Source organism: Camellia sinensis, chromosome 3, assembly GCF_055761805.1.
Source record: "Camellia sinensis isolate YWXY chromosome 3, ASM5576180v1, whole genome shotgun sequence".
NCBI lineage: Eukaryota > Viridiplantae > Streptophyta > Magnoliopsida > Ericales > Theaceae > Camellia > Camellia sinensis.
The window spans coordinates 38,076,522-38,101,243 of record NC_138963.1 but is presented as its reverse complement, the minus strand read 5'-3'; the positions used below and the strand labels follow the sequence as shown (position 1 = coordinate 38,101,243).

At 34.2% G+C, this 24,722-nt stretch overlaps 1 protein-coding gene across 1 annotated transcript; it reads left to right on the top strand.

The window, feature by feature from the left end:
• The first annotated feature begins 9,605 nt into the window (after window positions 1–9,605).
• On the top strand, window positions 9,606–10,212 carry LOC145821434 (uncharacterized). Its single transcript, XM_082917952.1, has 2 exons — window positions 9,606–10,049; window positions 10,159–10,212. The coding sequence occupies exons 1-2, from the start codon at window positions 9,606–9,608 to the stop codon at window positions 10,210–10,212; spliced, it is 498 nt and encodes a 165-aa protein (XP_082774078.1).
• The last annotated feature ends 14,510 nt before the right edge of the window (window positions 10,213–24,722 follow it).

The window sequence follows — 24,722 nt, the reverse complement described above, 5'->3', positions numbered from 1 at the left end:
TGGTCCTATTTATAGATGTAAAGGTGACTCTTGGTTTTGAATTGAACAGGTATGATACCTGTTGGTTTTGAATTCAAACAGATTTGAATCTGTTAACAATTCAAACAGATAGCAAAACGGGAAGGGCCTTGTTTGGGTGTGCACTAATTCCAAACTAGTTTATTTCTGTTTGAAAACGGGAAGGGCCCTGTTTGGATGTACAGAAAATCCAAATCAGATTCTGTAAAATAAAATCAAAAAAGATTAGAAGCCCACACACCACGCACCCAAGCCCAGCCTAGCCCAGCCCGCCCGGACGGTGGCGGCGCGCGTGGTGATTTTTGGGTCCAATGGGTCTAGCCCATTTTGTCCATAACCTCTCCCTCTAAAACACTTGGGTACCCCTTGGGGCACACCCCAAGTATCAAACCCAAGCCTTATAAACCCTTTCAAAACTTCCCACCAAATCAATGTGGGACAAGCCAATTTACAACCTTAAGGAATTTCCACCAAAACTTCATTTTCATGGAGCACACTTTGGCTTCAATTTCCCATTCACTCGGTAATGGTTTTGAGCAACCAAATATACCACGTGAATCACAACGCGGCATAGAACGCGTTACCACTTTGACCCGAGTAAATCGACACTCGGGGCCCACCTAAAAAATAGACCAAACTTGAGGAAAAATTCTGATTTTAACCAGAATTTTTTCCACCATTTCCAACAGTTAATCCTCCTTCTGAGGGGATTACTAAGTCCCTCACACTATTAATCTCCCTCCCAAATCATCACCAAACAAGATGTGGATGAGATCCACACCCATAGTAATCCAATCCGACTCCTTACCCTGCTAAACAAAGCATTTTCCGGCAAAGCGGTTGTGGTGAATGTCATTTATGTGTCTACTTCCCAAATGGACAAACTCATGTGTTTAATAAAATCAAAATCATAATCAAAATCTATCTCACAAATGAACATATTTAGATCTCCATTTTATTAAATGCAACAATTAATTGAAACAACCTAGTACATATATGTCCACATTTTTAAAGCCAAACAAGCCACCTATACTATTGTATTAAGTGAGGTTTAAATTTGGTCTCATGAAACTTCTACCATGCATAAATTGAATAATAAAAAAACTTTTCTCCTATACCGACACATATGTTTTTCAAGACAATTTAACTGTCATAGCAGTTTCAAATTTTAAAAATTTAATTTACAAATTTAATTTAAAATTTAAATAATAATATAATACACACGTAGTGTGTGCACCCTAGTATTTAAACTATATGGACCTTACAATAGGATCCTGATGTCCAACTAGCCCAACAAACCCATTCTTCCACAAGAAAAAGAAAAATGGTAAGAGCACTAAAAGTGGTGCTCTAATAGCACCATTAATGATGTGATAATGGGCTACTTTTTTTCTTTTTTTTTTTTGACATTTTCAATGCATCAATGCTATCAATCAACACGTGTAAGTAACAGCTTCTTGCGAGAATTCATGACTCTCCTCCCCCAACACACATTTAACAATACACAACCATTTAACAATAGAAAAAAGAATAATGCGTGGGACCCCCTTTTGAGGGTCACCCCCTCACCCCCCTTTGCCACGTGGCAGAGCAGGAAAAAAAAGAAAAAGAAAAAGAAAAGGTAACCAATGAGAGAGAGAGGGGGTCAAAAGGGGTGGGGGAAAGGGGGATGAATCATTACTCTAGAAAAAATATGTAAATATTTTTAACTTCTGTTTTTAAAATTTTCGACTTTTCATTTGCTAAGAGTTGGATTAAATAAATGTGCATTGTTTTGAAACTGCCAAGGCTTGTCTCCAATTGGATTTGTCAATTTGTTGGGCCTTTATGGGTTTATTATAATAACTTGAATTCTTCATATTGTAAAATATATTAAAAAAATAAGATTAATCAAGCAACTATAGATATATAATGAGATTATATTTGTTTTTAAAATAATGGATATATAATGAGATTATATTTGTTTTTAAAATAGTGAATAATATATTTATCCGATCAAAATATAATTTTTATAGGAATGATCTAACTTACAAGTCTTATAATAATATAAATAATATAAATTATCAAATAGACTCTATGGTAGGCCACAAATGCCTAACTACCTCCCATTGACAAAGCCAATTGGAAACAAGCATCAATTTGCCTTGGCATTTTTTTTTTATTTTTTATTTGAAGACTCATAAAAAATTTCTTTCAATCTGACTATCAATATACGATAAATATCAATTTTTAATTTTTACATATATTTAATTATATAAGATTCAATTCTCTTATCACCTTAATAAATTTGTAGATTTAAAATCATGAATTTCTGACATTTCTCTTTTTTTAATAACAAATATAATTAGTGTTGTAAACAAGTTACATAAATAAGTCGAACAATAATTTGTTTAAGTTTGATTTAAAACTTAACGAGTTTTAAAAAATATATATTTAAAATTAGTTAGGTTATCTTTTTTAACCTTTTTTTAATTTAATTAAAAATATGTTCACTTGAGTGATACATTATTTACCAGGCACACCCGGTAACTTGATTTTTTTTTTTTATACAATTTTGTAATATATGTTGAGCTCGTAAAATTAACAAATATCAAAAGTATTCAAACAAATTTTTGTCTTTCCAATTGAATTCAATAAGAAAAATTTCTAAAAATTTTAGGGACATATATTTGTAAATCTTTTTTTACATACTATTATATTCTGCTTAGTTTAATTATTTTCTTATATTTCAATAAGTTTTATAAGCACATAATTATCAAAATATCCCTACTAATATAGGGTGAAACACGCATTAATACTCACATTGACGAAGTGAATGTTTCATGATATAAACATGGGCAAATTACCTACACTTCCCTTGAGGTTTAACGAAATTACAGATTCCTCCTGAGTTTTCAAAAATTACATCATGCCCTATCTCAATTAACGCCGTTAACGGATATCATAAATTGAATAAAATGCCCTTTTCACAAAAAAGGATAAATTACTTAAACTCCCTTGAGATTTAGCTAAATTACAGATTGCCCCTAAGGTTTAGATAAATTACAGATTTTCTCTTGAGGTTTAGCTAAATTATCATTTTTAAATAAGTTATGAAATGCAAAATTAAAATGGAAAAATACTTACCACACTACAAAAAATTAAGGTTTTAGAGACCAAAATTTAGAGACAAAATTATTTTTAACGGACCAAATATTTTTGTTGCGAAAAGTGTCGTTATTATAATTTTAGCAACAAAAATTAAACATTAGTGATTAATTATTATCTTTTTGGTATCAAATTTTTTGTCTCAAAAAATAAACCATTTTGAAACCAAATTATTTTGTCCCTAAAAGTCTATTTATTATTAACATTTTCGAAATTTTATCGCTAAAAGTCTTATTTTTGACTTTTCAGGACAACCTTTTAACGGCTATCCTCACGATGATAGAAATTAGTCCCTAAACATGTTTTGCAACAAAATTTTTCACTTTTAGAGATCAAAAAAATTGATCTCTAAAAGTCTTATATATTATAGTGTTAGATGGTGAAAATATCATAAAATTAAGAAATAATTAAATAAGTTAAAAATACAAGAAATAACTTGTCAAAAAATTCTTACAATATGTTTGGTTTGATTTTTAGAAATTTATTTTTAAATTTTTTTTAAAAAAATTAAAAATTAATTTGGTTAAGAAATAAAAAATTATTATTATATTTATATAATTTATTTTTTGAGTGGTTAGAAATAATTTTTACAAATTAAATATATTTTTTCATATTTATTTTTATTAAATTAGTTTTTTATTTTTTTTTTAAATTCTAAATTTTTTTTTTCTAAACAACAAATCAAACATGGTTTCAAAAACTTAATTTTTTTTTCCATCTAACGTAAATCTTTTGGAAATTTTGTTGGTTTATCACAGGAATTTTAGTAAGGGCAATATCGTCTATCAATTTATATTTTTGTGATATCAGCTAACTATTCTTAACGTTTAGTTAACAATAGGGATTAAATTGTTATGCGAATATAAACCTCATGGGGCAGGATGTAATTTTTAAAACCTCATAAGGGAATATATAATTTAGCTAAATCTCAAAGAAAATGTAGATAATTTACCCTATAAACATTCACGTTATAAACGTAAACATTCACGCTGTCAAATCTATACTATATACTATATCTATATACAAATGTAGTGAAGTCTCCCAGACTTCCAAATCCCAATTCCTAATTTACAATAAACTCTAAAAATACAAAAAATTACATGACACTTGCTTTAAGCTAATTTTTCAATCTACTGACATTTCTCTTCCCTAAGTTTTCTTTTAAAATAAAAACTCACAGTTTTATATGTGATTTTGATTACACTCATCTCTATCTTCACAATTTTCACTAAAATTGAAACTCTTCAGAAACGTTCTATATCTATCCATCTCTATAACAAAAAATAAAACTAATAAATAGATATATAAATTTAAAAATAAAAAACCCCACACATCTATCCATATCCTTTAAAACCTCTCATCTATCTCTTAATTCATCTCTACACATAATTATGCTGCTACAAATAATCCCAACAGTCCACTATTACAAATATTCATATATGTACTCCATCAACTCCTTATCAACGGACATATGATTAGCACAACGTGGTTGACGGTGACCACCACCCACTACCCTGCCTCTCGAGTCACTAGTCAAGCCTCATCGAATGCATGTCTTGATTTTTCTTTTTGTTTTGCTTTAATAATTTATTTTTTGTTTCAAACATTTGTGATTTTATATGTTGATTATAAAGATTGCAGAGGATTGCACACTTTTTAAATGTATACAATTGATTACCGATTTAAATTTGTATGTACAAACACCTATATTTATATAGATGTACACACCGAGAAGTATGTTTTGTTTGTTTTTTTTTTTTTTTTCTTTATGGGAGCAGGACATTTGAAGTCAAATTGTCACTATACGCGCATCCTTTTTTTTTTTTTTTCTTTTTTGTTTATTTTTGGCTCCAAAATGTCCAAATTGAATCATTTTACCAAGTATTGAATCTCCTCTGTGATCTATGCCGTCATGGTTTATCATTCTACAGTCATAAAATTTACATAATTATAAATATTTCTAATAATTGATGCTAGCAGTGTAACATGCTATGCATGGAATAAAATATATATTTAAAAAGAATAAAATTACAAAAGATATTGTCTTGAGTTATACATCTATTGTTAAATTTTTTGATTAGGTATAACGAAAAACAAAACTTACCACAAAATAGCTTTGGTAGTCAATGAAAAATAAATTTATTTGGATGCCTATGACAAAATAGTAAAATTATATATTCTCAGGTGTGTTTACATATTTTGATTGAATTTACATTTGATGATTGAAAAATGCTATACATACATAAAATTCATATTAAAAATATCACAAGAATGATGTGACAATGTCATTGTAATAAGTAAATTTAAATTTTAAAAAATTATAAGTGAGTGACATTTCACCTCAGTTCTTCTCTTATTTTTGAGTTTTTTTATTATTTATAATTTTTTTAAAAAATATATAGAAGGCAATTTCACTCTTATCCAATTTTTAAGCTATTACGCTCTCTCATTCTTCTACTATTAGAGTTATACTATATCTTATTTTACTTTTCAAGTTTATCTTATTTTATTTTTCAATCTCCATTTGACGTTTATTGAATTTCTCTGTAACCCTTTTTTTTAGGATTCATCTAATTTTTTCTTCCTATATTTTATAATTTACCTTCAATTTTTTATTTTTTTTTTTATACATAGTGAGATCAATCAAATATAACCATCTAAATTAGTATCATAGTATTTAGTAATTAATTTTTAACATGTTTAACATTGTTGATCGCTTTTTATTACTTACCTGTGTATAGCACAGATTATTGCTATTTTATTTAATATGAAAGTTGTAAGGGTTTAAAAAATATTTATAAGGATAAAATTATTTATAAAATACGTTAAATATAAGAATTAAGATTTAATAGATCAAATATTTAAAACAGTGGACTTAATATAATTTTGATAATACAGTTACGATACAACGGGTTCCAGAGGGAATGGATCGGACTGGTCCACGCTTCTCCAACCGATATTTGAATGGCCAAGCCCACCTGAGAACCTGCACAGGAGTTCAACGGGGAACGAGGAGTCCCCCAGCGAACCCTCCGACGAACAAGTTAGAGAGAGAGAAGTGGAATGTAGAGATATGAATTACAGATAGAAAGCTTAACCTTCTTCTTGTCTCCAACGTCTGCTTATATCCTTTGGTAATCATTTCGTTGTCCTGTCCTATCTGTTACATTGGCCCTAAGTCTATGCTGTAGCTTACCTTGTTCAAGGTGAGAGCATGTCGTTCCGACGGAGAGGTGTTGTCGTAATAAATACTGTGAGAGACTACATTAATGACGATGTGCAATGGCAATAACTTTGTAGATCTTTGTCTGCTGATGTGGCTTGCCCTTTACGTGCCACATGTTCGAATATCATTGGTCCTTCGTGTCATGTTGATTTCCGGTTGTGCTGGGCCTTATCAATTGAGTTATGTCTTGGGCCCTAAATGGCAGGCTTCGATTGTTCATAGTGAGTTATGACCTTTCTAGGCCTAACCACATCAAATTTAAATATATCTTATAAATTAATGTGGAATAAATTTTCCAAAATCTCTTATCTATTTATCGAGTGGTTGAAAAAACCAATTAAAAAGATGATCACCGCAAATGATTATCCACCACGAACCAACTGCGTACATCTCTGCTAACCAACTTTTCAAACTCTACTACCTATTCCCCTGTGTCTCTCTCTCTCTCTCTCTCTCCTGTTCATCTTTCTGTCGGAGTTTTTAATCTTCATCTAACGAATCAGATTCTCGGATGATTATGTATTTTGATTACTATTTATTTCGTCTTATATCGAATCCATCACCGCCGCTATATCACGCCGTCCCATCCATGTTCGTCGCACCTGATCGTTCTTCCAGGGCTCTCTCTCCCTGTTGTTAGATAGTATTTCTGAAATGTATGTATTGTTTGAATTTGAATCATCTAGAATGATTTTTTATCAAATTATTATTATTATTATTATTTAAGAATTCTCTTCTTATTTCAGATTTTTTTCCCCATCAAATTTGATAATAATAATAATAATAATAATAATAATAATAAATCATCTCTAATGTTTCACCTTTTTAATTTTTCATCAATTTAAATTTGATAAATTATCAATTTGATGAAAAATAAATGAATCCTTGTTTTTGAGCATTTTTTAATTAAATTTAAATTGACAAAAAAATGTGAATATAATAACATCATAGAATTAGAATCAAATCTTGGCTTTTTTTTAATAAATAAACTTAAAATTTTGAACAAATTTGAAGCGTGATTCATTTTGAAATATTTTTCTTTACTTCTTATTTGTTACTCCTCTTCTTTCATTATCCTTCCATATTTGTTTTCTTGGGTGTTTATTTTTTCTTATGACCTTTTTAAACTTTTTTTTTTGCACAAGTTCTAGTTATAAAAATAATTTCTTAAAAAATGAGATAAGATTGTGTCGCCCCACTAGATTTCGTTTTAATCAGAATCTCGTACACATAATTGTTCATAATATTTAATATTGTCTTGTCTTGTATGAGCACTTTTTTTGGGATATCATTTTTTATTTTGTTTTAATTTTTTTTGAAGTTCTTTGAGATATTTCTAATCATAATAATTATGGTGGATATGCCTCTTAAATTACTGGAGGGTGGAACACTATAACATGCCCATTCGGTTCGACCAGAGGCACACAACAAGAGAGATTCCCGAATTAGTTTCTAAGTTGAGAGGAGCAACCCTTTATTGTTCCTTCCAAATAGACTCGGATATCCATTTATGGCTCTCTTTTTTTCTTTCTTGTTTTTTCAAAATGTAATCTCATTTTGTTTTTGTATATATTGGCAAAAACTGTGAGCACAATGATGTATGAGAAGTAGTGAGTGTTCAAAAAACTTTCAAACCATAATCATCTGACTTTTTTTTCTTACAAAAGTTAAAAAAATAAAAAAAAGTCAATCAAAACGAACTTTTTAACCTAAATTAAAATTTTTCAAAAAGTAAAAAAATTCAAAAAACCAACCCAACTTGCCAAACAAAGTCATGTATTAGTGTGATTTTTCTTCTAAAAGTCATCGGGCTGGGCCGAGCCAACTTAACTTAGGAAAGCTAAACCCAATCCATGATTTGTGCTTTTTGTATTGTTTATTGAGCCTTTGATTGATTTGGGCTTTTTTTGAGCTTGCCCTTTTTGCCCCCTTACAAAATAAAACCTCACTTTGGGTTTTGCAGTCCATACAATTTTGATTTAGGGGAAATTACCCACAGGTCTCATGTGGAACATGTGGACACCATTTAATCCCATAACTTTTTGGGTACACCCAAAAGTCCTTTCCTCCATCTCTCTAGTTTTTTCTTCCCTTTTTACGTTTTCTTCTTTCTCTTTTTTTCTACATTTTTCTCTCATCGTCTTCATCATAGACGATGGTGCAAGTGTTCATGTCTTTCTCCATTGATCGGGGTTCACTGATAACCGCCAACCATCGAAATCAACTCGTGATTTCACTCTCACCGACGGCGAAGATATATATTTCCGACGAAGAAGATGAGTGGATCTACTTAGATCTGATGTAGAGATCTACATCAGATCTGAGTAGATCTACATCAGATTTGGCTAGATCTAAACAAAAAATAGTTGTCGGAGTACAATCCTCTCTCTACATCTGCCTTTCTCCTTCGATCTTTTTTTTTTCTCTACTATACACTTCTGTTTTTCTGTTCTAATGGAGAAAATTTTCGAATTCTGAACAAGTAGTTTTCGAGTTTTAGTTACAAGCGGTGAAAACTGTAAAATTTTGCAGTTTCAAAATTTTTTTTTAGTGCTGGAATGAATCATGGTTTAAAACTGTAAAATTTTGCAGTTTTATAACATTCTTTAGAACTGTAAAATTTTACAGTTTCATAACATGTTTTTTAATTTTTTTTTCCGGCAATATTCTAGACATTCCGGTGAGTCTTCGGCGACCGTTAAACGGAAGTCCGACGGTAGTAAGATGTGAACAGTGTCTATAAATTAAAAAAAAAAAGGATTTTTTGGTAACAATTAAAAATGTATTGGACTAATTGGTGCAAGTGTTTTGTTTTGGGATTAGCTGGATCTTGAACTTGGTACATGGGACTTATCAGTAAGTTCCCTTTTGATTTATTTGTAGCCTAAGTAAAATATCTATAATTTTTAGGCAACGAAAAAGTGTATCTATCGAAACTATTCCTGGACGATTGGAAAATCTTAGAATTGACTGACTGACTAGTCAATTAGAAAATGTTTTGAGGTGATTTTTGCCAATATTTTTTTTGTGATCCATAGCATTGCCGATAAAATATATCACCTATTGCTAAAGAACCACTAGCATATGTTTGAACTAACCTTTATTTTTTAGGGTTAACTTCACCATTCATCTCTTAAGGGTAGTCATTTCAAATTAGACCACATTAAAAGGGTCATTTCAAATTAGACCACACTAAAAATTTCGAGAGTGAGTTATGGCATCAATGCGACGTCGTTTTAGAATCCAAAACAAGAACATTTTCCTCACGTATGCCCAGTGTTCTATTCCTAAAGAGAGATTGTTAGAGAAAATTAGAGCGCTGTTCACCACCAGGGGTCCAAATTATGTGAGGGTTGCACATGAATTACATGAGGATGGGCAACCACATCTCCATGCTCTTGTCCAGTTCCCATACCGTTTTCAGACGCAGGATCAACGGTTCTTCGACGTTACACACGATCGAAATAGTCGTCATTTCCATCCAAATGTACAGGGAGCATACAACCATCAGAATGTGCTGGAATACATCTCCAAACACGGGGATTACACGGAATGGGGCGAATTCCGTGAGAGGAGCCGCTGCGCTAACCAGAATAACAAAGACAATATATACCGGGATGCACTTGCAGCCGGCACTAAGGACGAAGCACTAGCAGTGGTACGAAATGGCGACCCAAAATGTTTCTGGTTAAATTATGACAAATTGTCATCAAATTATGACCGGATTTCATTTAATCCACCATTGTCGTATGTTCATCCATTTACAGACACAGTATGGGTCGTTCCAGCAGCAATACAGCAATGGGTTGCAGACAATATAACAGACGAAGCCCAAAGACCGCATAGGCCCAAAAGCATTATAATTGAAGGCCCATCTAGAATTGGAAAAACATGTTGGGCCCGGTCTTTGGGACCACATAATTATTATTCAGGCCACATCGACCTGAGGGACCACAAGAACGACGCTTTCTACAACATAATTGATGATGTGGCCCCACAATATTTGAAACATTGGCGCGAGTTTATTGGAGCGCAACGGGACTTTTTTTCAAATTGTAAATATGCCCGCCCAAAGAAAATAACGGGCGGGATTCCAAGTATTATATTATGCAACCTCGGAGAAGACTCCAGCTACAAAGAGTATTTGGAAAAACATGAACATGCCAGGCTCAAAGCGTGGACGATCCGAAACGCAGAATTCTACACACTCAACGAGCCCCTGTTTGCCAGAGCCAATCAAGAAGAGCCATCGTAATGCAAAGAAGAAGGCCCAACGCAGGAAGATATTCCACTTCCAATGCGGGTGTTCGTTATTCCACGTCAACGGATGTATCGAACCACATACATTGGAGAGAGAGGACGCTGTCAGGGGTCTTTTACGACACTTTGATGAACCCGATGTGGTTCAAAGCAATAGACCTCTCCAGACCGGGCAACGAGGGGGTCTACAAGATACGATGCCTATTCAACTACAACCTCCGGAAAGCATTGGGAATCCGGACGTTTACAGCGACAATGTATACGTAGCTGACAGCCCCTGGTCGCAGAAGCCTGTCGGAGACTGTATTTACCCAGCTTATTGCACGCAGGATGAGGACCAAATTATCCAGCTTTGGGATTATTAGCCCTATAAACTATTGTCTCGCACTGACCATTGTACTTGACGAGCTTTCATATTATGTAAAAAATTGGCGATGGGACAATATTTATGTAAATTTTTATGATTAAATAAAAATGCAGTTTTATTGAATTTATGCGTCTTAATAAATTCCATTTCTGAGCAGGTTTAAGCTGGGTAAATGGGCTGTAATTGGTAAACAAACTAACGGCCCAATTACAACAATGAGGCCCATTTAATGTTTATTAGTTATTTTAAAATAGGCCCAGACATATGGTACATCAGCCCACTAGAGATAGGCCCATCAGTAAACAACGCGGCCCAATAACACATAGGCCCATCAGTAAGCGGCCCATGCAGACTATGAAAGAAGTGGACACTAAAGATAAGGCCCAAATTTTATTACGCACAAAACAGTTACAGAATAATAATTTACAATTATTTTTTATTATCTACACATCCAGAACCAGAACGCATGGGCTGATTTTGTGAAGGCGCGGTGATGTAGCAGACATCAGCGACGGAATATATCTCTGACGTCGCTTGGGTTTCTAGTTCGGAAACCGCTTTCATACCGGCGAATAGAGCATCTTCTTGCCGCTGTAAGGCATTGATGAGCCGGATTAAACTTTCGGCGTTGTTTTCGCCGACGACCAGCAAGGACCAGTGCAGCAACAATAGATCCGGCTCATATTTTAAAATCAAACGCCGAAATTGGCCTAGATCTCCGAGATCCATTTGCAAACCATCGTATCTTGTACAAACCATGTTTCCGAAATTTAAAATAACTTCGTCCGGAAACACCAGATCTGCTGGATGTTGTCCAACGGCAACTAAAATTTAATTTAGTTCGCGCAGTATATGGACGCCGTTGTGAAAATCGGAAAGTAGTCGCCATAATCGACGTTCAGGAAACTGACTAATAAAACTTCACGTCGATGTTATTTTATAGACGTAATGTGTTGACCGTGATATGGGTCAACATAAACAGTTAATATTTGTTAAAAACGGATATTGTATAACGTATGGCACAGACGAACAGCAAACCACAAACGATACAAACAAAATAATTCGTGGGCCATACGTAAGTTAACTGTTTACAACTTCAGCTTGCGCGTCCCTTTAATTTAAATTTCCCGCTTGCGCTTGCCTTTTTCATTTTTTAATCCTGGCCGCAGATCTGGGCGCGGAGCGGAGACACTAGCCGACAACACGCCTCAAAATGCGGAAGGGAGCACCAATCGGGGGACGACACGTGGCGCGGGGGGGAGCGTCCCAGGTAATATTAGTGGGACGCTCCTGGGCACCTATATAACTCACTCCCTAACTCTTTTCCACCAGTAAAGTTTTCAGAGAGTGACTTGCGTCATCCGAGAGAGTAAGTGACGTCATCGAGAGTGAGTTATGGCATCAATGCGGCGTCGTTTTAGAGACGTCGTGTTACAGTAATTATTCTCCCAACTCTATGAAATTGGATATATAAGAACATGTATTAGCCATTGACGCCCATATGAGAATTGTGTGTCTGACAATTCTAACAGATCGCTGCGCTATCATAATGTCTGAACAAATACAAGAACCCGATCTTACAGATAATCTCCATGAAAATGAAGAGGGCGATTTGGAAACCCAAATCATTGACGCGACATCCAACGTACCGGTATCCAATATACCAATCTACAACCCAAAGATAGGCGATACAATGTGGCAGAAACTCACGTTTAAGTCTATGATGATTGACAAATGCAAGCTGAGCTACAAGCCACAGTGTCCGTTTAATTCCACCGGCCGTGTCGAAGTCGAAATACGAGACACACGGCTACGAGCGGATGATCAATTACAGGCCCGCTTTACGTTTCCAGTTACATGCCCAGTAGACATAACATATTTTGGAAACGCCTATGCGGCCGCAGATAAAAAAGGATGTCCATGGGCAGGGTCCTACAAATTGCTTCAAACAAACATCAACGATGATGTGAAATATTGCAAAATGAAAGCCACATTGGCTTTCCAAACATCATCGTTCCCAGAGGAAATAACTTATCGGCCGCCATTAATAACTGTTTTGTCCAAGGTATTCAACAACAGCCACGTGGATATTTGGCACGTGGAGCGCAAAGTGACGAAGGCAAGACTAACACGCAGCAATTCTGAATCACATTTTCGGTCCACAAAGACATTGTCAGCACCGATGGGCCAATACGGTTCGTCGGCCCAAAGAATAATGGCGGTACGAATGTCAGCAAGTTCAATGCGGGATGGGCCTGAATCATTCAGTCGGCGCGACATAATTTTGCCGACCCACGGCCCATCATTAATCAACACTGGCCCAAATAATCAGCCTAGCGGCCCAGCTCACATAGGCCCATCAGTAAGCGAGGCCGGATCCAATAACTCAGAATCATCAAGACTCACTACAGACGAGGTGTCCAAATTAATAGGAGAAGCTGTAAAAGCCGCTGTGGAAGGATCCACATCATCCCAGAAAACAAATGTACAACGGAGACAATTATGAAATATTTGTATTAATTATTTTATTAATAACAATATTTCAATCGACAATTCAAATGCGCTCTTACAATCGATTTTGTGCGACATTCCCACACAAAATAACAAATAATTGCGTTTTTTACAATATTATTGTACGCGCCGCTAAATTGACCTAAACTATCTCGGAATTCGGATACAACATTATTTCCGAGCTTGATATATGTTTTAACGCCTTGACGGCTAACAATTGGATATTCATTTGATTGCGGCGGCATTACAACGGGAACACGCCGCAATACAACAAAACGATCAATTTCAGTGCCCCTAACCATACAGCCAGTTCGTGGGTCACCACTGGACCACAGGAAAACATCTTCAAACTTGGGCGTATACGCAGGATTAGGAAACCGGTCCAACACAACGACAAATTCACATTGGCCATTGTCAAGCATACCAGATGGATCAATGTCCGCCGTTTGTTCCACAGCCTGAGTAGGGGCATCACGCATGTCACTTTCCAGTCCAGGCGTATCAGTAGCAAGTTCAGACAGACCACCAGTCTGACGTAAAACTACACCCTGGATATAGAGTCCTAACAACTTTAATTTTCGGGATTGTCGTTCATCCCTTTCAGTACCCACTTCCGGCAAATCAAAATGGAAAAAATGAGGCTCATCATACGGGAGAAAATCGTCAATCCTCCAGATGGAATCACAGGTCGATGTGGCCTGAATAATAATTATGTGATCCCAAAGACCGGGCCCAACATGTTTTCCCAATTCTAGATGGGCCTTCAATTATAATGCTTTTGGGCCTATGCGGTCTTTGGGCTTCGTCTGTTATATTGTCTGCAACCCATTGCTGTATTGCTGCTGGAACGACCCATACTGTGTCTGTAAATGGATGAACATACGGCAATGGTGGATTAAATGAAATCCGGTCATAATTTGATGACAATTTGTCATAATTTAACCAGAAACATTTTGGGTCGCCATTTCGTACCACTGCTAGTGCTTCATCCTTAGTGCCGGCTGCAAGTGCATCCCGGTATATATTGTCTTTGTTATTCTGGTTAGCGCAGCAGCTCCTCTCACGGAATTCGCCCCATTCCGTGTAATCCACGTGTTTGGAGATGTATTCCAGCACATTCTGATGGTTGTATGCTCCCTGTACATTTGGATGGAAATGACGACTATTTCGATCGTGTGTAACGTCGAAGAACCGTTGATCCTGCGTCTGAAAACGGTATGGGAACTGGACAAGAGCATGGAGATGTGGTTGCCCATCCTCATGTAATTCATGTGCAACCCTCACATAATTTGGACCCCTGGTGGTGAACAGCGCTCTAATTTTCTCTAACAATCTCTCTTTAGGAATAGAACACTGGGCATACGTGAGGAAAATGTTCTTGTTTTGGATTCTAAAACGACGTCGCATTGATGCCATAACTCACTCTCGATGACGTCACTTACTCTCTCGGATGACGCAAGTCACTCTCTGAAAACTTTACTGGTGGAAGAGAGTTAGGGAGTGAGTTATATAGGTGCCCAGGAGCGTCCTACTAATATTACCTGGGACGCTCCCCCCGCGCCACGTGTCGTCCCCCGATTGGTGCTCCCTTCCGCATTTTGAGATGTACCTTACTTAAATATATCTAAATAGTAAAATATTTGTGAAAAAATATTTTAAAAAATTAATAAATACTAAAAATGTACTGAATTTTCATACTTTTTTTGTATTTTTTTGGTATTTAGTGTATTTTTAAAAAAAAATTCACAAATATTATACTTTTTAAGTATATTTATGTTAGGTGTGTCTAAAATTTGTTTTAAAAAATACTTAAAATATTAAAAAAATTCATTGAAAACATTAAAATACGAAAAATAAAAAAGTAGAATTTTCTGAAAACTGGAATCAAACAAGTTGAATGATTCTTATACATTACTTTGTTACATATATATAATTAGAAGTGAAATTAGAGAAATTCTATTTACACACTACAAATTCTCTCCATACATATCATTTCTTTAAATGTTTTTTATTACATCTTTATCCTTGTAGTTAGTTACAATTTTAACCTTCACACTATTTCTCAATCCACACCACCCCACCCCTAACCCTAGTCGCCACCACCTCGTCGTTGTCGCTTACTTCGTCTTCGACGAATCTTCTCTCTCTCTCTCTCTCTCTCTCTCTCTCTCTCTTGCGAGAAGACAGTAACGGGGGTGGTGCATCATGGGACTAAGGGGGATTGCAAGGGTGAGGGTTACAATTGGTAGTGGGGGTGCAATGGTGTGGTGATGGTGATTTCTGGTGATGGTGGCATCCGACGAAGCCTAATGGTGGTGATGGGGTAGCTGAAGATAATGGTGGAATGGTTTGTACAAAAAGGTAAGAGAGAGAAAGAGAGAGAGAGGTTTTGGTTTTTCCAGATTTAGGATTTGAAGAGAAGAGAAGAGTTATGATTGGTGGTAAAGTGGAAGTGCAGGGGGAGAGACGAATGTGGGGAAGGGCGAAGTGGCTGGGAAGAAGGAGGAGCTGTTGGTGCTTGGGAATGAAGGGGTCGCGATAATATGGTTGGTAGGGCAGCGACAGCGGTGATTTTTGGTGATGGCGAACAGTGGTGGTTGTTCGTGATGGTGGGGTCTGAAGAGGAGAAAAAGAAGAAGAGAGGGTTGGAGGTAGAGATGAGGGAGGATAGTTGATGTCACGCCCCAAAATTTGGATAATTAAATATTAAATTAAAACTAAACCCCAATATATATTCTCTCATAATTTCAAAACTATCCAATACCTCCAACATTAAAGTAGCATCAAATAGTCAAAACAACTTAAATAATGTAAACTTATAAAATAACCCACCATGCCAAATTATCAAAATACTAAGGTCATAAAAAAAAATAATAATAAATAAACTAATATCAACCCTAAGCTCAAGAAAACAAAAAAAAGTCTAAGAGACATGTTCAACAACTATAGTTATTTCTCGTCACCACCATAACCCTAACTAATCCTGCAAAAGAAGCTCGGTTGCGCTAAAATAAAACGCATCCGAGATGCCAAGAGACAAAATGGGTCAGTATACAAGTATGCTAGTATAAGTACAAAATGTGACACCCACGTGTCCACCAGACACAAACAAAAGTACATTTAATTTTTGTTACGGGACAAAACAAGTAGTTCCACCCGCGCTGAGACGAAATGGTCATTTCCCGAGATATGGTAGCATTTAGTTTCTTGTCTGTACACAACCAAATATAAATTGAGTATACAAAAAAAATAAATAAAAATAATATGGTGGATCATTCATACATAAAAAGTTAGTAAGACCCACCATTTTGCAAAAAATAAAGTTAATATAATTTAATTATAAGTAAATTACTGAAAAAGTATAAAAATACACTATTTCATACTTAAATCATTTGAATTGATCAAAACTCAAAGAAAAAAAGTTGTATATAATCAAATTTCCTAAAAGGCAACGTGAACGAATTTAGTAGAAGCTAAATAAGTTCAGAGAAAAACTTGATAGAAGAACCTTGGCGGAATTCAACCAAAAAATCAGAAACTAAAAACGAAAAGAAAATGCCTTAAGATGATTTTTTTCGGAAAAGTTCAAAACACGAAAAGTGTTCAGAATAATGTTTTACTTCAATTTAAGTGAAATCAATGTAAATGAGCTCGTTTCGTGGGTTAAAGCAGCATCTAAAGTCTACATTGCTAAAATAAATGAAAACTATTGTAACCAAGATCATCTGATTACAAGTTCTAATCAATCTTTTTAGTAAAAAGTTAAATACAAAAGTTGTCTAGAATTACGTATACATGTCTCTATCCAAATTTCGTAATTTATTGAGGTCATTTGCTATTTTTCAAGATGTACAAATCAAAGCAATTCAAACTATACCAATAAATTCATATCTAATTCTTTATACCTTAACTCCACTACTTCGGCCCTTCACTTCCGACTTACACATATATTTCATGTGTCTCCCGTATATCTAACACCGCTCCAAAGCCAAGCTTGCACGGGGATATCGTCCCGAGTTTGACCCACACTCCTCGGACGATTAGTATATATGTACGCGTGTCAATCAAAACACTCGTCTACTCCTGAGAACAAGGCAACAATATATATATACACAACACCTCATCTACTCACGAGAACAAACATAATAATGCCGAGCCTAAGGTATTCAAATAAATCTCATAATCCTTACTTTTTTTTTAATACACTTTTTCTCACAAACACTCAAATAAAACAACAATTCATGGAGCCATGGTGGAGTTTAAAGAATTTATCTATGGGTTCCCAATTTATTTTATGGATAAAGCTTAGGAGCTCAAATGAGCTCCCCCCCGAATCCCCCGAAAATGGAAACAAAGGGAAACAGAGGGAAAAGAGGGTGAAGGCAAGAGAGAGAGAGAGGGAGAAAGAGAGAGGAGAGGAGAGGAGAGAGGGAAACAGAGAGAGAGAGGGAGAGAGAAGCTCGGTCGTCATCGCAGCAGCTCAGCCTCCGCCGCGCCTCCTCCCCTAGTTTATGCCCCCTCCTGTCCAGTTCTCCCTTCTCCCTTCCCTTCTTCTTCTTCTCCCTTCTTCTTCTTCTTCTTCTTCTTCTTCTTCTTCGTTTCTGATTCAAAAAAAAAAAAAAAAAAGGCAAAAACAACGTCGTTTTTGCCTTTAGGGGGATTCAGGGGGGACCATTTTCGAGCGACGTAGCATTACTCTTATTTTAATTTCATATATTCATGAGTGTGATTACATCCATAAAACAAATATACATAAAAACTCTAAACTTTGCATACACATCTAATCAAATAATAAAATCAATCCATCATCTACATGCAAATACAAAATCAAATCAACATCAAATAAATAAAAATAACGAATTAAACATAAATCAAAGAAAGTGAGTTTTGCACTCACAATTATTTTTGAAGATTAAAGAATCACTCGGAGAATTAATGAAACCAAAATAAAATCCTAACCCTTTGTTTTTCATTACCTCTACCTTCTCTCTCTCTCTCTCATCTTGCTCCTCTCTCTCTCTTTTTCCACCGCACAGAACACAGCCCTCTCTTTTTTTCTTTTTTGTTTTTGTTTGTTTGTTTGTTTGTTTGTTTGTTTTTTTTGTTTGGTTTTGTTTTCCTTCTTTTCTTATTATGGTTAGCCGCATATATATGCTTAACTTAACTTATGATTATATTTTATTTTATTAAATAATTACAACATATATAAATATGCTTTATAAAATCAATACATATAACACTTTTTTTTATATATGTAAATATATATAAATATAAATATTCATATTAATTGTATATAATTAAATAACACATTAAATTAATTAAATAACACATTAAATTCTCATGATTCCACGCAATTAATAAAGTTAAAAATAAAATAAAGTAATAATAAATAATAACTTACAAAAAATTTGGGTTGCTATAGTCGAGCAGGGGAATGGCGTCCCGGGATGACAACAGTGGCAATTTCTGGTGACAATGGCGGTTGATGGTGTGGCAGCGGTAGTGTTAGGGTTTGGACTTGAGGTTTGAGAAGAAGAGGGTATTTTGGTATTATTAAAAAATAGATGGTGTGTATTGAGAGAAATAGAAAGAATCTAAATTGAGTGTGGTATGAACCGAGAGAATGGTGTATATTGAAAGGATTAATGGTATGCAAATAGAGTTTCCCATGAAATTATGATTATGTCACAAATATATCTAAACCGTTCATTTGTAAAAATGCCATATTGGCACATTATAATATTTAAAGTAATAACATGAAAAAAAAAGAAAAGAAAAATGGGAAATTACACTGTATAAATTCTCTCAGACACTTTTAAAAATTGGATAAATTACAAATACATCCCTAAGATTTGCTTAAAATACAGATTAGCCCCTGTGGTTTGAAAAATTACCAATACCCTCTTATTAGAATTTTTTATTTAACAGAATTAATTGAAAAAATAAAATTCATAATTGTTCTCCTATACAATAATAAAATTACCTAAATTATTAATTGAAACATATTTTTAATATCATTAAAAAACTGTTAATTGACTTAATGATTTATTAATAAAATGGACAATTTGTTATAAAATTAGAAACCTCAGGAGGTGAAATGTAATTTTTAAAACCACAGGGGCAATTAGTATTTTAATAAAATCTCAAGGGGTGTATTTGTAATTTACTCTTAAAATTTGAGAAATTCTATTTCCACACACCTAATTAATTCAGGGCACACATTAAATGAAATATTAATTTAATGACAATTATATCATAATTAAAAATGACTATAATAGACATCTAGCAACATTCATAATATTATATGAAAAAATTCTCCGTACACATCTTTTAAGAACAAAAAAATCTCAATGTACACCTTTTGAGTTAAAAAAAAAAATCCTAATTTTTCAATTGTTGTCACTTTGCTTGTTACATACTCTATACTCCTCTATTGCTTGCAAAGCAAGACTCTCAAAACTTCTCTCATATTGCTTTAATCTCTAGGTTTATACTATATTATTTCTATCATTTTCTTATTAGTTCCACAATTTTTGCTTGATTTTGATATGAAAGAATTGCAAATCAATGGAAGTTCAAACTCCAGCAAAAATGTGTCTAGTGACAGCAAAATTAGTGATGAAAAAGTTAGCTTTTTCGTGTAGTATTTTTTTTTTTTTTTTTACAATTTTCAGTCGGACAACCAGTGTTGTATTTCTTCATTATATTCGGAAACCAACAGTTGAATTTTTTTTTTCTAACTATGAAAATAATATATTAATTCGGCAATTATCATTGGAAACTGTTGTGTTGATTGTCTTTGTAACGTACACTTTTCGTGTATAATATAATATAATATGTATAGTTGTGTGGATTCATGCTTCTTGATGAGTATAGAATAGAGTTATAGAGGAGAGACAGAGATAAACAAAAAGACCATACGATTCAACATTTTAATAAACTAAAATGTGGAAATTTATTTAAATTTAGTTTTTACTGATGATCGACTTTTTTGCTCTTCACACTTATCGCTCAACTGGAAAAAATTATGAAAGTGATTTTCATGTATTGTACATAAAAAATATGGATTATTAGATTATGATAGAATAAATACTAGTCATTAGGTCTACAAATGTGAAAATAGGGTCAATCAAAAGTGTGTGGAACAAAAGGGTAGTAGCGTGTGTCCAATGGTTATGAGTGAAGGGTATTATTATAACTTTAAGTGTGTGGATTGAGAAAATTAATTAATAATCAAATTAATAGGTATGTGTATTGAGAAAAGATGTGTCCTGAATTAATTAGATGTGTGAAAATAAAATTTCCCTTAAAAATTACACAAACCCTTGTTATGATATTACTCTTTTCCCATACTCTTACTCTATGTATCCAACCACATTGCCACTATCACCCATCTTCCACCCTTCCATTACTATCGCCCACTTCATCTTGCAATAGTCAATTTTTCCTTTATAAAGATTCAACAAAAGTCTAGAAATTTATATATGTGAAAATAGACTCATTGTTACTTTCCATCCCCATTCTTCCCATCAAGCTGCCCACATATTCCACCACTAACTAAACCATCGCCAAAAACCTACGGGAAATTCTATTTCCACCCACCTGATAGACTCAAGGAACACACTTAATGAAAAATTAACTTAATGACAATTATATCCTAATTGAAAATTACTATAATAGTCATTGATCAACACTCCTAATATTATATATATAAATTCTCTATACACATCTTTTAGAAATAAGAATATCTCAATATACACTTTTTGAAACAAAAAAATTAAACCCTAATTTTTCATTTGTAGTCACTTTGCTTGTTACACACTCTGTACTCCTCTCTGTTATTTGCAAACAAAACATCTCCCATATTGCTTTAATCTTTAAGTTTATACTCGATTATTAACATCGTTTAATTATTAATTCAACAATTTTTACTTGATTTTGATATGGAAGAGTTGCAAACCTATGGAAGTTCAAACTCAAGCAATGGTGACAGCAAAATCAGTGATAAAAAGGTAAAATCGTGTAGTATTTTTTTTTTTTTTTTTTGCGTTTTTTAGTCAGAAACGCAGTGCTGAATTTGTTAAATTAATTTGGAAATCAAATACCGAAATAATATGAATAGTTCGATACTTTAATGATGATTTTTTTAATTTATTTCGGTTTTAGAGTGCTAAATAAAATTAATATTTTCGGAACTTGAGGTCCGAAATTTGTTATTATTTTCATTTTTTTATGGCCGAATTTTTTTATTTATTTCGGCTCTGTAGAACCGAATTAAATTTTTCCCCCTCCTCTTTAGATGGCATGCACTGAAGAACTTGAGGTTCGATCGGATATTATGGTGGATTGTGCTAGTCATTTTACAGCTAAACAGTTAATTTTTAACATAAAATTTGTAAGTTCATAAATTTGTATCAGTTAGTTTGTTTAGTTTGTTATTATGAAAGTTGTGTGACATTGTATATAGGTTTTCGACAACAAAGATGAATTGCTCACTTGGGTATGTGACATTGGAAGGATAAATGGGTTTGTTATTATTATAAGGGCGTCAGACTATGGTGTCGGTCGTAAGAGACCAAGAATTTATCTTGCTTGTGAGTGGAGTGGGAAGTATAGATTGCGTAAAAAGTTGAAAGATGGCCCAAAAGACTTATTGAGACAAACTGGTACGAAGAAGTGCGAATGTCCATTTGATTTGAGGGCATTCAAGTTGAAAACAAACAGAGAGCTTGCTTTGATGAATGCCACTGACAACATTGCATGATCTTATGGACGACAGTGTTTTACTTGTGATCATTGTCACAGACAGAGAACTTGCTTTGATGAATGCCATTGACAACACCTTTCCGAATGCTCGACATTTGTTATGTCGTTGGCATATTAATAAGAATGTATTGACAAAATGCAAGAAAATGTTTGAGACAAAAGAAAAATGGGACAAGTTTAACACTGCATGGAACTATTTGATATTGTCATCGACTGAAGAGGAATACAATGATCACCTTGCAACACTACATAAGGATTTCAGTAACTATTCGCAGGCAATTAAGTATGTTACTGTGAGTTGGTTGAATCCGTATCAAGAAAAATTCATTGCGGTACATACAGACATGTGTATGCATTTTGGCAATGTTACAACCAATCGGTAAGATTTGGTTTTTTTTTTTTAAATTTATTATAAATCATATTGTTATTTTTAATTATTATGCTTGACTATTTTGGTTTACATCCATATGAACAAGGTTGAGAGTGCTCATGTTAGATTGAAGAGGCAATTAGGTTCAAGTCAAACGACATTTGAGGTTTTATTTGAAAAAATACATTGTCTACTTGAGTTGCAGCACATTCAAGTTAAAGCATCATTCGAAAAGAGTTTGACAACTGTATAACATCAATTCAAACCTTCTCAATTCAAAGAGCTCTGGGGTAATGTGTCTATTTGTGCATTGGAGTACGTGTTGGCAAAGAGTAAGAGAGCAAATTCAGTTGGAATTGATGTTGCAACATGTGGGTGTGTTCTTAGGCGCACACACGGTTTACCTTGTGCTCACGAGATTACAGATTACAGGAGACAAGGCCGTTCTATTCTACTCAGTAGCATACATGTACATTGGACGCGCCTTACTATATGGGTCGTATGAGAGGGTTAAGAAGCTGACACACATCCTTTTATATTTTGAAAATAGCCCAGGCTTTGATCATTGGATGACTATGCCTGACATAGGGCATCTTATTGCATCATTTTATAATGTAGTCTTGTACCACTTGTCATTGCAACAGTGTCTCACTTTCTTACCTTTGAGATCACCGCCAGTAACCCTAGCTGATTGTCGCAAGATTGCCATTGGATTTGTCAATGGAAATCATTTTGTGTAGGTATAAGTTATGAAACTAACCAAACATTGTTGTTTAATATTTGTGTAATTGCAAAATTTATGTATTTGGTAAAGATATGTAATTTTTTGGATTTACGTGCAGGTGTTTTTGGAAACCGGTCATCCAGTTCCTCCTATTGTCGTGCTTTGGCGAGTTCACCATCCCCCTTGTGCGTCAGAATGGGAGAATGCATATGTTAGCCGCGTTCAAAAATTCAAAGACAACATCGGACCTAATGTAGCTACACGAGAGACATTTGATGTAGTTGACATAGATTGAGGTATTACAGAGTAGTAATGACAGCTTTAAGACATTAGTTTTTATGATTTACTAGCATAGAGTAACGAGGTAGATATCATTTTGCCATTGGATTTTGTAATGGTCAATTTTTTTTTAAAAAATAGAATATTATATGCGTTATAGTTCTCTAATTTATGAAATGGATGTCATATTATTTTTACATTGTCTGAACACAAAACGTAATGAAAATAATATTAACCAAGTGCAATTGCTGTTAAAAAGTAATAAGATTAAACAAGTATGTAAAATATATATATATATATATATATATATATATATATACTAAATAGTAGTTCAATCCATCCACACCATCACAAACTACATGTGTGCTTGTACATAATCCCAAAAATACATAATCCGAACATAAATGTAAAATATTTGTCTCCTTATACATCCACCAACATCGTCAAAAATTACTTGTGCTAACATTATGAACTATTATTAACTACGTGACCGGCGAGTGTAATGTGCTCCAAAACGATGTATAGTGGAAGAGCTGGGTGCAAACCGACCCTGAGTGGATGTGCTGGCCGCAACTTCACTAATTTGCTAATCTTGAAGAAGTTGTTCGATTGCATCAATCGCGTAGTAAAGCCTATCAGGATGTTGAACACTGTCCTCATAGCCAGCCTCAATAAAAGGATGAGTAATCTGATGTATCTGTAACATATGTTGCATTAAGAGAACAAATATAACATTATGTACAAACTTGTAACAGTTTACATAAATAATTTACAATGTAAATAAAAAAAGGATACCTGTGCGTCTTGGCTAGGATACTGATAATGATGGATATTCGGGTCCACTTGAGAACGACGCGTTGGGTTTTATACATACATATGGGTAATGGTTTGGTACCAATCCATGTAACCAGGAACATAATCCCAAGGTTGCCATACCGGTGTACTCTTCTTCCGATCAGATAACACATGGTTGTCCCATGCCTCCCAAATGATGTCCAAGTATGCATACATAACATTGTAGGATGGAGTTGTGGCTCCTCGAGAAGCACGCATA

Excerpts from the sequence above, each read along its gene's own strand:
- LOC145821434 (XM_082917952.1), top strand. The coding sequence starts at position 9,606 with ATGGCATCAATGCGACGTCGTTTTAGAATCCAAAACAAGAACATTTTC. Across the intron at positions 10,050-10,158 it reads AGGACGAAGCACTAGCAGTG|ACACAGTATGGGTCGTTCCA; the intron begins GTACGAAATGGC and ends ATCCATTTACAG.